This window comes from Hydra vulgaris, chromosome 10 (genome assembly GCF_038396675.1).
Source record: "Hydra vulgaris chromosome 10, alternate assembly HydraT2T_AEP".
Taxonomy (NCBI): domain Eukaryota; kingdom Metazoa; phylum Cnidaria; class Hydrozoa; order Anthoathecata; family Hydridae; genus Hydra; species Hydra vulgaris.
The window spans coordinates 10432501-10446336 of NC_088929.1; the positions used below are offsets into that span (position 1 = coordinate 10432501).

Sequence of the window (13836 nt, forward strand, 5' to 3'; positions counted from 1 at the left end):
TTCCTTAGCCGGTCACATCTGATAAATTTTTATGTAATTTTTAAATTGGTATAGAATTCTCAACATCTTGTAAAAGTTTCTAATACAAACCGCTTTACTAAAAATACGCAAAAATCTGACCTAAAAGTTGAAGCATTTTTTTACCTTGTTTTCTGCGTAACATAAATTAAGTGGCATTTTCAGTAATAAGTTCCCTTTTCTTTTAGCCAGACTCAAAAATTTTTAGCTTATTTTATTCTTTAGACTAACAGCTTTCATACAAAACAGCTTAAAGTATAATTTACAGTTTATAATATGCGGTAGTGGTGTAGTGGTAGAGCGCTCGCTTCATAAGCGAGAGGTTCCGAGTTTGATCCCTGCCACATCCCTGGTAGTACTGCGCTTAACTCGTTTCTCCACGCAGCGGCCTTGTTCATCAAGGTTGGTTTTTTGGAGTTATAGAGTTGAGAGAGAGTTATACCACAAATAAGTAGCCTCCTTGTCTGTAGTGGCCTTCTCGGCCTTGAGGAGGTGAATTAACAAAAAAAAAAAAAGGCTAATATTTGATAAAGTTGTTGCGTGTGTAACATAAGTTAAAAACGGAATTGCCCATGCATCGACCACATATTTAAATTTATACTTTATAATTAAACATATTACACATGTTTAAATATTTTAAATATAATTCTTGAGCTATACTCTAGAAAATAGAATTTTAAACTATAAAATAAATATTTATAAAGGTTGTTAAATAATATAATTAGTAAAAACCCATGAACAGGCAGCTATAAGTCTAATCTGGGATTATTTTGATGAAAATAACTCTTCAAAGGTATTAGGTAAATTTAAAAAAAATAAAAATATCAAGAATCAACTGGTAAAAAAATTTACAAAAACTAATTTAGAAGGGGATATGCACACAAAACATTTAAACAAATTCATATCTTAAGTTTAAACAAATTCAAAAGGTTTTCCAGACAATAAAAGGATTCATCAACAATAAAAACAATCATCAAGACAGAAAAGTAAAGATCGTGATTAACACAGAAATCGTGATTAACACAGAAAGTCATCTTATGTGAGTAAAGAATTATTATGTGAACTGAATCTTGCTGACAAATCAAATGTCAGTTTTCTGTTCTGCAAGGTGGCTTTCAAGTAGTGATAATTTTTTATATATTTGTAGAACTAAAAAAAAAGATATTTAAAATCCTTAATAATATGAATATTTTGAAATAAATTGAATTGAAAAATTCAAAAGTAATAATAATTTTATATATGAATTTTTATTTTAGAATCAAGTTGTTAAAAACTATGGTTTTTCAACAAAAAATTCAAAAAGTGCACTTTTACAAATTTTTTGGCAATTATTTATATAATAAAAATTGTTTTATAAGATGATAACTTTTTTTAAATTTTTTGTATAATTTCGCTTCTTTTAGTACCAGGTTGACGAACTTTTGAAAGACTTTTTTTTCCAAAATAATAGGGACCCATTTAATAATAAATGGTCTAGTAGCACCCCTAAACAAAATTTTTAATTAAAAATTTTTTAAACTCAGTGTTATTTCATTATATAAAACACATTTAGGGGGTCCCAGTACACTGTTTTAAAAAATGTTGTTTTTTAAGGTCACCCTAATATATATATATATATATATATATATATATATATATATATATATATATATATATATATATATATATATATATATATATATATATATATATAATATATATTTACATATAGTTAAATAATTATAATAATATATATAATGAATAGTTAATTTTAAAAGAAGTTTACAATGTGTATGCACAAATAATTTTATAACTGGTTTTTTAGTGTGAGTAAAAGGGAATTAGATTTTTGTATTAATTGAAATGTATTTTTTTAAATAATAATTTGTAAAAATAACACAACAAAAAATGTACTTTCTGGTGTTGAGCAAACAATACATTTCGAAAATATTATTTGATTGTAAAAAAAGTGAAAACTTTTTATGTTATTGCTGAGAAACTATAATTTTTTAAAGAGACTAGCATTTTTTCACAATATTTTTTTGTCAATAAATTTTGAGTCAAAATATTTATGTTTTCTGAGATCTTTATGAAAATATGCTTTTTTGAGATCCAGGGTAATATACTTTTGAATTTGTTTTTTTTCCCTTACATTATTAGGGATTTTATCATAAACGCTAAAGATTTGAACCTAATTTGATGTGATGGTGAAAAATGGGTTGCATATTTTAAATAAAAATGAGAAATGCTACTCGAAATAAAAAAGAAAAAGAAGAACATCAATTGGCCACTAAAAAAACAGAGAGAAAAAAAAAGAAGGAGAAAATCAAATGGCCAGTTTAATAAATACTTTGCAGAAAAATTAAATTATTAAATTTTTACCTAATTAGCCTAATGCTTAAAAAAAACCATTATTAATTTGTTTAGATCATTACATTATTATAAAATAATGCATAAGAATGCATTATACATTGTGGTTTAATTAAGACACAAATAAAGTATACTAAAACATAAAGGTTTTGTACAAATAATCGTATTAATGACAAATATGAAAAGAAAAAGATAGTACAAAAAATTCATAGAAAAATAAGAATTAAAAAAAAGCAAAACTAAAGAAAAATCAAAACATTTCAAAACAATTAAAAATCACTTAATCAATTTTTCATACCTGTATAAACATACAGCTCTGTAGCATCAGCATCTCTAATAAACAGTAAATAACAACAATTATTAATAATTCACATAATGTATGCAGTGGCATAAATAGGCTTAAGAGACAAAGTAAAGATCAAACCACTTAATATAAAACAATTTTACTCATTTTAAGCTTACAAATAGCAATGTTAAAGATGGTACATTTTAAGGTTAAAACATATTGTACATGTTAAAGTTGAAATATATCATATATGTTAAGCTTGAAACATTTCTGACAGTGAAATAAACAAATAATTGTATAAAAAAAGTAAAGTAATTTAATCTAAGTAATTTAAAAAAAGATATTTATAATATGCGGTAGTGGTGTAGTGGTAGAGCGCTCGCTTCATAAGCTAGAGATTCCATGTTCAATCCCCACCACGCTCCTGGTAGTACCACGCTCAATTTGTTTCTCCGCGCAGCGGCCTTGTTTATCAAGGTTTGTGTTTCGGAGTTATAGAGTTGAGAGAGGGTTATAACCACAATTAAGCAGCCTCTTCTCGTCTGTAGTGGCCTTCTCAGCCTTGGGGAGGTGAATTATCCAAAAAAAAAAAAAAAAAAGATTTTAAATGAAAGTTTTTTTTCTTTTTTTTATATGAATTATTTCATTCTGAATTTATCTAAAGCATTTTTTAATATAATTTAATATATTTTTTAATATAATTTTAAATAATTGTTTGTTTTAAAAGTTAAATAGGAAAAATAAGTTTTTTTAATTGCACAGCCCAGCCTAATAATGACCATCCAACCAGCGCCTTTTAGTGTGTTGGGATTGAATTCCAAAAGCAGAAACATTGACCAAACCAAAAAGACTGATACATATACATATATATATATATATATATATATATATATATATATATATATATATATATATATATATATATATATATATATATCAGCATGCAAAATGAAGGCAAGCGGTCAATTCGACCAGCTAACACAAGATGTTGACAATCAATTATTTTTTATTATTTGGACATTTTGGAAATTTTCATCTTAGTTCTTCATTACTGAAACTTATTCTATTATCTATACTATTCTTAATTATCTCTTTGAAACTTATACTATTCTTAGTTATCTCTTTGAAACTTATACTAGTATTCTTTTAAAAATAACAATTTTAAATAAAACAATGCATTTTTAAACTCACACATAACTAACGTTCAAATTACCTGCAAATGTTAATAGTTTAAAATAACTCTCGCCCGCACAGATTTTTATTCAATTAAAAAAAAGTAATTTAAGGTTGAATTTTTTTTTAAATATCATAACAAATTTTATAAAATATTTAAAAAATTTTAACTGAATACTTAATACTGAAAGAAATCATTTAATGAAATGCTCCTTAAAAATGAAAGTGTTATGTGTCTCTGTGTGCCAACGTGCAGTTGATCAATTTAAATTTATTTAAAAACAAATTCATTGCAATGACTTTGATGGTCATTTTTAAGTTTTCCCATGAAATGTCAAATTTATGTTGTTTGTTTTTTTAATTTATTTGAAAGACCGAAAAAGAAAAAAAAAGAAAATAATTATTTGACTGCCTGCCCGAACCAAACCCTAAGTTAATGTAGCAGCACTTTCTTGTAGCAGCAGACTATAAGATAGTGTAGCAGTACTCCCTTGTAGCAACAGGCTATAAGATCGTTGATGTAGCAGCACTTAGCACATTTTTTACAGTTAAAAAATAAAAATAAAAACATTCAGAATGTTTTTATTTGTGCTGTGGTTTTTTACACTGAATGTTAAAACATACTGAATGTTTCTAAAAACAGTCAGTATGTTTTTAAAAACATTCAGTATGTTTTTAAAAACATTCAGTATGTTTTTAAAAACAATCAGTAGGTTTTTAAAAACATTCAGTATGTTTTTAAAAACATTCTAGTCTTTTAATTTGTATTTTTTTTTTTTTTTTTAAATGACAAATTTAATTACTTTCCTTAAATAAATTAATGCACTTTGACATAATCAGTACTTAATTTAGTCTTGATATAGTTAGTTAAGTGTCTTTTTTACCTTAAACAGCAAGTTGAAAATCTTTACAATATTATATGTATATCTATCTATCTATATATATAACATATATATATATATATATTTATGCATGCCGTTTAAGTCGACAGTTCGATTATGATAAAGCTGATAAAGGTGACATATAATTAAAGGCGACAAAGTTGCGTCGACTTTATTTTTGAAGGGTTATTTTTATTAATTTTCTTTTTATAACTTAGTGCCAAAAGGTTTCTTTTAATTAATTTAGTTACTATGTTTCTAAAATAGGTCTTTACCTTCAAATGTATGAATATTTGGAAGGAACCAGATAACTAAAGTTTTGATACATATATCTATCAATGTATTAATAAAGCATTTTTAATGGTCGTGTTTGGTGTATATATATAATTTTCTTTCTTAAATTAAACAACATTTATCTATAAAATATATTCTAATTATCAAAAAGCTTAGAAGATATCTATTTCATGAAATAATTTAGATACATAGTTTTTTACTTAACATACGCATTGTTCTCTTGGCAGCGATAATATCATTTGCCGAAGGTAGACTTAACTTGGATTTATCTTGATTTTCTTTAAACATGTTTAGTCATGGTTTTTAAGTAAACAAACGGTGTATAAATGATTTATATTATTTGGTAATATATATATATATATATATATATATATATATATATATATATATATATATATATATATATATATATATATATATTTATATACACTATACTATACTATTCTTTAACTTAAACTATATATTATACTAAATTATAGATTAAGTTATAGTTATTACAGTCTATAATTATTATGGTATAATCTAGTATTATTATAAAACTATTATAACACTATATATATATATATATATATATATATATATATATTACAGGTATGCTATAATAGTATACCTATAATGATTTGGTTTTTTGATGTTTTATTATATAAAAACATCTAAAAAAGCACACATAGGTTTAAATAAAAATTAGTACAAATTAAATTAACTTGTGTTTCAACCTTTTTGTGCTCATTTAATTTTTCTTAAGTCTCTTTCAGTTAGTATACTTTTATTTTTAAAGTTATAATTTGTCTTACCAAAGACTTAAAGGTAGAGTTGTTTTTACTTCTTTTACTGTACTGTGCTTATTTCTAATGTTTACTTTTGTATTTTAAACTTTTTTTAACTTTCAGTGTTTTAAAGTTTAAAGCCTAGAGACTTTAAAACTTAATATATTTTATGTTTCACATCCATGATTTTACCCTTGTTCTCAGAAGTATTTTTGTTATACACACTGCAAACTCTTTTACAAATATAAAATAAATCTTTAAAATACTGTTAAAAATAATGACTTTACTGTGTGCTTGTGTTATAGTCGACTGCATTTAGTTATAAAAAACCAAAGTTAGAGAATCAATTTAGGCACTTTATGGATGTTAATGTTGAGTAAGTTTTGTGTTTTATACAAAAGAATGAAGTTAATTTATTTTATTTTGCTATTTTTATTTTTAATACTATAACTTATCAATGCTTTATTTTAAAATTTCAATCAATATTTAGTTAATATATCTTTACTGCCTTCTGCTTTTTTTTTTTTGATGTGCTAATTATTATAATGATTTAACTTATTTTTTTATTTAATACACATGTAATTCATTTCATTTCTGCTAATAGACGGTAGTGGTGTAGTGGTAAGAGCGCTCCCTTTATAAGCGAGAGGTTTGGAGTTCGACTCCCACCACGTTCCTGGAAGTACCGCGCTCAACTTAGTTTCTCCGCGCAGCGGCCTTGCTCGGCAAGGTTCGTGTTTCGGAGTTAAAGAGTTGAGAGAGGGTTGCACCACGAATAACAACTAAAAAAAATGAAATAAATAAAAAACACACACAAAAAAAAATGAGTAGCCTCCTCGACTGTAGTGGCCCCCCTCGGGCCTTGGGGAGGTAAATAATCTAAAGAAAGAAAAGAAAAAAGACAATGCTCTAATCTGGACCTATATCCAGCTTTAAAAAAATGTCCGTATACTTCATCAATATGTAGTGAAATATGTACAAAAGTATCCATTATGTATATATATATATATGTGTATATATATATATATATATATATTATATATATATATATATATATATATATATATATATACATATATATAAATTACTTTAGCTTCTTATTATTTTACAGTATGTTTTTTAAAATATCTTTTAACTTATGATGCTTTTTCTTTTTAGAACCAGTTTAGTGATATAGATTTTGAATCGAACACAACCCTACCCAAATTAAGTTGTTTTGAAACTTTATTTAAATTCATATATTTAATTTTTTTTTTGACAATCATATAATATTATTTGACTATTTCAGATTGAAGTGAAAAATGATTTTTTACTTTGTTTGGATTCAGACATGAGTATAATAGATTAAGAAAATAATTTAAGCGATGAACCCTCTAAAGAAATTCTAAATACTATAGTAGTAGTTAGTTTGATTTATTTGTAAACATCTGTTTATTCTAATTTTGTTTTTGATCAATATTTGTTGCTAACAAAATTTTGAAATGTTTTTGTTAAACAGTGTCAACAAAACTCTTGTAAATCAATTGTTCCTATACTGATTGGACTCCTACATTTACCCAATGGTGTAGAAATTGGTGAAGGTTTTCAAACAAACATTCTAGCCAAGTTTAAAAATGACAATATAGGTCATATATGCCGTACAAATCCAATAATATTGAGCATTGGTAGTATGTTTTTTCATAAAGAAAGTTTAGCAAATCTATGTTATCTTTATGCAGCAAAAAAAGCAATTACAACTTATAAGAATCTTCACGATATGTTTACTCTAAAAAATTTCAACATATTAGGAGTAGCAATAAATCAATACACTACTGTAGACAATTCAACCATAAAAGCTGAATTAAAACTGTATAATTTGTATTACTTATGTAAGAGTTCAGCTAAAGTTTTAAAGGCTGTGTTTCTTACTCAAAGTAAAGATGATCTATCCCAAGAAATCGATAAGTTTGTTAGTATTTTAGAGATTATATGGGAAGATTATATTTTTGGAGATGCAACATATCAGCTGAATAAAAATAAAAACATAAAGTTAAGGAAACCTTCTGATTTACCAGATGATGATGATATATTTGTATTCAGAAACCATATTTTAAAAAGAATGAAGGAACTTAAAGCTGAATCTTTTGAATTCTTTGATACATCTAGTTATGTAGAACTTAGGGACTGTGCATGTGCAAGATTAACAATATTGAATGGAAGAAGAGGTATGGTTCTAAATTATTTTTATCATATACTTTTTTCTATCAAGTTTAATATTTATATATTATATATATATTGATGCAAATTTTCTAAATTATTTTTTTTACAGGCGGAGAGCCTGCTAGATTGCTAATCGATGAGTTTAATCAAGCTGACAATGATTCTTGGATTAATAAACAGCGACTCTCAGATTTTAGTGATTTAGAACAAAGATTAGTAGATCACCTTAGAATATGTGCGGTAAAGGGAACAACCATTTAGTACCTATACTTATTCCTCCAGATACTATGTCTGCATTAAAAAAGTTAGCTGATCTAATTGTTCGCAAAGAAGTTGACATTTTACAAAGTAATGCTTTCTTGTTTGCGAGTACAAAACAATAAGAAGGTCACACTTCTGGATGGCATTTTGTTCATAATATAATTAGTATTCTTAGTTTAAAAAAGCCTGAAAATATTAAAGCAACTTCTAATCACTATTGAGTTAGCACACTTTTTTCAACCCTAGATTTACCAAAAAAAGATAGGGAATTGTTTTAAACATATGGGACATTCTGCTGCATAAATGAAGGCACTTATCAAGTACGTCCAGCTTTAATGGAAAATACAAAAGTTGGAAAACATCTCCTTAACTTTGATTGTTGTATGTTGATAGTTTAAATCAAATTTATTATAAATTATGATATAATAACAAAATATTACATGAAAAACACTTTAAACTTTTTAATTACAAGTTTTGAGTTATAAATTTTATGTACTATGCAAAATTAATTTTGAATTTAACAACTTTAAAACTAAGTTGCTGTATTGTTATATCTATTATCTATTGTTATTTTTAGCAAAACCAGTCAGTAATGAAACACCTCCTGTATGTAAAAATAATAAAAATCCAAAAGTTATCTCTGTTGGTAAGTTTATTCATCTTTCATTTGTTTAATTTCATTGTATTTTAATCATTTTACTTACTCATAGTTTTAGACAACTTTTAGTTTAATATAAATGAATTGAAAATGATAATTTACTTTTTTTGAATTTTAGCAAGTGCAACATCACACATGAAAGACAAGACTAAAAATGTTGTTTCTGAAAGTAAGTTGCTTAGATTATTTAAGATGAAGTATTTACTAACTTTTAGTTTACCTAATATTTTTTTACTTCATCTGATGTTTTTAAAGTTTCTATTGTTAATTGCTTAAGTAAACCTACAAAAATCTTTTTTTTCTATTTTTACTTCTATACGCAAACTTGAAAATTTCTTTAGATACTGAAGCAAACCAGAAAAGTAAGATCTTTTCTCAAGGTATTATAAGTAATTCACATTAAAACATTTTAAAGTGGTAGTCTGCCATTGATAATCCTAAAATCACCACTTTATTTAATGTGCTACTACATTAATGTAAATGATATCCATATGGTAATCAAATTTTTTTTTAACTTATGGTATGTTTTATTTTTTATTCTTTTTAGTCAAAACTTGATTATTCAGATGATTTTGATATTGAATCTAAAGAGATTATTACAGATGAACAAGAATATAATTCAGGTATGTTTTAAATTCCACAATGTAAAAAGGTTTTTTTAATGAACTTTATCTGTTTTGGATTTAAAATTGTTTATGGAAAAAAATTTCTAGTTTTTCTTTACTTTATATTGTCTACTCTGTTCTCTTGTCTTGATAAAGAATATTATACTAAAACACAAACATTTTATCGCAATAAATATTTACTTGTCAGGCCCTATCATTCATGAACTCCAAAAATGGAAAAAATTTTGAGATTCTCTAAAGAAATTAATAGTGACACAATGTCTGGTAAGTTCACTAAATTACATATTACATAATTTATTTTCAGGTAACGAATTAGTGAGATCCGAAATATTATTAGCATAAATAAAGGAGTTCTCAGTACTTTTTCACTATTTTATTTTAAATCGACAATTCGAATTTGAAAGCAATTATTTTGTTTTTTAACTTGTAAGATAACCTAATCTCATGGGCAACAAAGTTACAATGTTATCTAGTTTTATATACTTTTATTTCTCACAAATATTTCAATATTGTGTAGAGTTTCTCCATATGCTAACAATCCTGGATAAAACTTGGTTTTTTTAATTTACTATTTCGCGTATCCAACTAAAATACATTTCTTTATTTTGAAGTGTTTGTTGTTTAGATAGAAAATCTCTTTGTGAATTTATTGCTGTCAGTGGAATTGGTTTACCGTATAAAACCATAAGAACCAAACTTACGAATGAACGCATTAAAGTTAGAAAGTGTATTAAGCGAAACTTGTTGGAAATAAACTTACTTTTAAAGTTGATTTTTGTTTTTTAGTTCATTGTAATTATTAGGACCAAATTATATATTAAGTCAGTCATTTTTGTCTCCACTTGAACATCCTGCGTTTTCGACTATATTTGATACCAAAAAAAGTGAATTATAAGAATAATAATTCTATAACTTATACAAAAGGCTATTTATACAAATTACACTCTTTCAAAAAGATGGTAAAAGTTTTTACATTTTTGCTAACCTAAGAGTTTTTAGTTTTTATAAGACTATATGGGTCATACTACATGGGTCTAAGCATTGCTGGGTTAAATACATGTTCCTAACTTTCTATTCAATCAAACTCTATTCCCACTTTGAGCTGCCCAGTGGGAAATTGACTAGCGAATAGCTAGCTATAACCATAGCAATAAATATAGAAATTTGGCCACAAGAATCGTTAGCTCTTTTAAGTTAGGGAAAAGCTATCTATATTTGTAAAGATAAAGACAGCAATTTGGCTACGAGGACAGCTAGCTTAATAAGTAAAGACCCACTGGCTATTGTAGCTAGGGTCATATCGTAATAAAATTGCTGTCTAAAAAAATTTGATATGTAGCTATCAATAAGCTATAGATTTGAAGATATTTTGTAGCTAACTACAAAGCTACAATGTCTAGCTAGCGACACATTGCTACAAAAATGCAATGTTTAAAGTTCAATTATTCTCATAATTATAATAGACTTAACACTAAAAACTGAATTTTTCAAGATGTTAAAGACATTAGGAAATTAAATAAACTTTTATGTGTAGTAAAAAAAATAAAAAGTATACAAAAATTATTTTCATTAAAGGCGACATTTATTACAGAGAGCATTTGCTCACTTTTTTTGCTTATATAAATCGATACAGTTTTTTTAGAAATTTTAAATGAAAATGTATTCAATTCCTCTAAATGAATATTTGAAGATGCCTATAAAAAAAGTGGTTTTGAAAGTTTTGAACTAAAATTTGATCCTGAAAAAAAGAATACAAAAAAGCGAAATAGAACTAGAAATGTAATTTGGTTCAACCCCCCATATAGCAAAAATGTTTCCACTAACATAGGAAAAGTGTTTTTAAAATTGGTTGATAAGCATTTCCCGCCCTCTAATAAATTACATAAAATTTTTAATCGAAATACAATTAAAGTTAGCTTACAGTTGCACAAAAAACGGAAAGAATTATAAAAGGTCACAATAATGCTTTGTTAAATAAAAAAGAAATCCTAAATTAAAAAAATACAGAAAATTGTAATTGTAAACAAAAAAACAATTGTCCAATAAGTGGAAGCTGTTTATCGAAAAATGTGGTGTATAAATGTGTTGTTTCCTCTAAGAATTTACCTAATAAACAATATATTGGCACAACAGAGGGTGAATGGAAAAAACGTTTTGCCAATCATGAGCAATCCTTTAAAAATAAAAAGTGTTCAAAAGACACCATGCTATCAAAATATATATGGAAATTAAAAGATAAAAATATTGATGATCATCCCCTAATAAATCCCCTATATAAAAAATATTCTTTAAAAAAAAAGCACAAGTAATCATAAGTAGGATTTTGCCACTTAACTCTATTTAAGTTCTTGAATATTTTAAAGTATTTGATTAAGTTACCTCTTATTCTGCGTTCATATATGTTGTTAAACCTAATTTAGCCAGACATGATTTATAACTCAGGTTCCGCAACTGCGGTAGTAACTTAATAGCACGTCTCTACCTGTTTAAGCTGATTAACGTCTTTCCTAAGAAATGGATTCCAAACTGGTGCACAGTATTCGGGTTTGAGAAACATACACTGATTCCATTTTTTTAAAGTTTTCTTTTAAAAAACCATATTAGCCTTAAGTGTTGCTTGATTTATTTGGTCAGTCCATTTGAGTTTGTTGGTTACACAAATTTTTAATTTGGCAATTAGTTGACTATTATCAGCAAACAATTTACAATAATTTCTGACAAGTTCTGGCATTTCATTGAAAAAAATAAGAAACAAAACTAGTCCAATGACAGAGCCTGGGACTCTTAACACATCAATCTAATTTAAACAAACTTCATGCAAAACATAATGCTGTTTCCTGTTGCTGAGAAAGTCTTTTAACCAAACTATTATTTTGGTACAATAACCATAACCAGCTAATTTGAGTTGAAGCAGGTGGTGAGGCACTATCAAAAATCTTGGCAAAATCTAAGAGAATCAGCATGACAGTACTAAGCACTTCAGTAATATCACTAAGTCTTCAGTAATAATATCTAGCACCTCTAGAAGATCATTTGTGCATGATTTTAATTTTACAAATATATGTTGATGCTGTGACAAGAAATTGTTTAAGAGCATATCATCAGCCATCATATCATGTATAATTTTTCTCCATTAATTTGCCTACTGCAGAGATCACAGCATTTTTTTAAGATTGATGTGATGTGAGCCTGTTTCCAAACATAAGGAACCAGGCCTGACTCAAATGAATTTATAAACATAAGTGAAAGTGGTACACTAAAAACTTTATGTATAAAAAGAATATTTTTCTCCAAAAGACGTTTTTAATTACTTAACTAAATACTTATACACTTCTATGAGTTAGATTTCACAGATTTAACGCTGTTTTATTTTAGAACTATATTTAAAGAAGTTTTTTTCAATTAAGGATTATTCAAGATTTTTTAACTTTGTCAAGTGATAACTTTTTATAATAACACAACACGGCTCTTATTTGTTCTTGATTATGTAGAGAATTAATTAAACCTTAAGAACAAACAAATGTGTCTAGAATAAAAACTTTTGTAAAAAACAAGATAAATCGTGAAGGATACTTAAAAACCAGCGGCTTGCCGTAAAAATAAAAAAATAATAAAAAGCCACTGATAGCGACTTGCAGTAGTGAAAAAGATAATAATAATATGGTTTTATAATTAAATTTTTATCATAATTCAAGATCAATGTAAATATTTTTTATTAAATAACAGCTGATGAGTTCAGTAATAAAAACATAAAATACAAATTTTTAAAAGCCATAAATTTAAAGACCAGAAACATTTTCAGTATATATTTTCAATTCGCAAACACTTAATTCAAGCCCTGATATACTTGTGTCAGCAACAAAAACTTTAGAGGTTAGATTGTCAGGAAGATTATTATTACAGGTGAATAACAACACAAGACCAAGAATGGAACTTTGTAGTACCCTAGAAGTTATTGGAAATAAAGGAAAATTATCTTTATCAAATACAACTTTATTACTGAGGTTTGAAAAGAATGACTCAATAATTTAAAAAACTTTCCTTGAAGAATCAAATAAGCAAGCATGTAGAAAAGACCACCATACCAGAATTTCTAAAGGACTTTAATACACATTTGGTCTTCAATATGCATTTCTCTGAAATTATTAGAAAAAGCAGCAGCACAAAAAGTAGGAAACAGTGTAAAGTGTATCTTTAACTTAAAACCAGCAAGAAGGAATAAAAGCTTCTATTCCTTACTGAACCAAGGAGATTAAATAGGAGGTGCAATTTTCAGCAAAGAAACAAAAGATACCAGTCTGAGAATAATATCAAAGAAAATCAC

The 13836-nt window shown here is 26.1% G+C and overlaps 1 protein-coding gene across 2 annotated transcripts in view; it reads right to left on the reverse strand.

Annotated features, from left to right (window-relative positions):
- The window catches only part of LOC100206096 (ATPase MORC2), a 70919-nt gene that overhangs the window by 41903 nt on the left and 15180 nt on the right, over nt 1-13836 (reverse strand). For both annotated transcript variants that reach the window (XM_065807235.1, XM_065807234.1), the window contains exon 3: nt 2666-2700. In XM_065807235.1, the coding sequence (XP_065663307.1) occupies nt 2666-2700 (35 nt within the window). The remainder of the gene's footprint in view (nt 1-2665; nt 2701-13836) is intronic.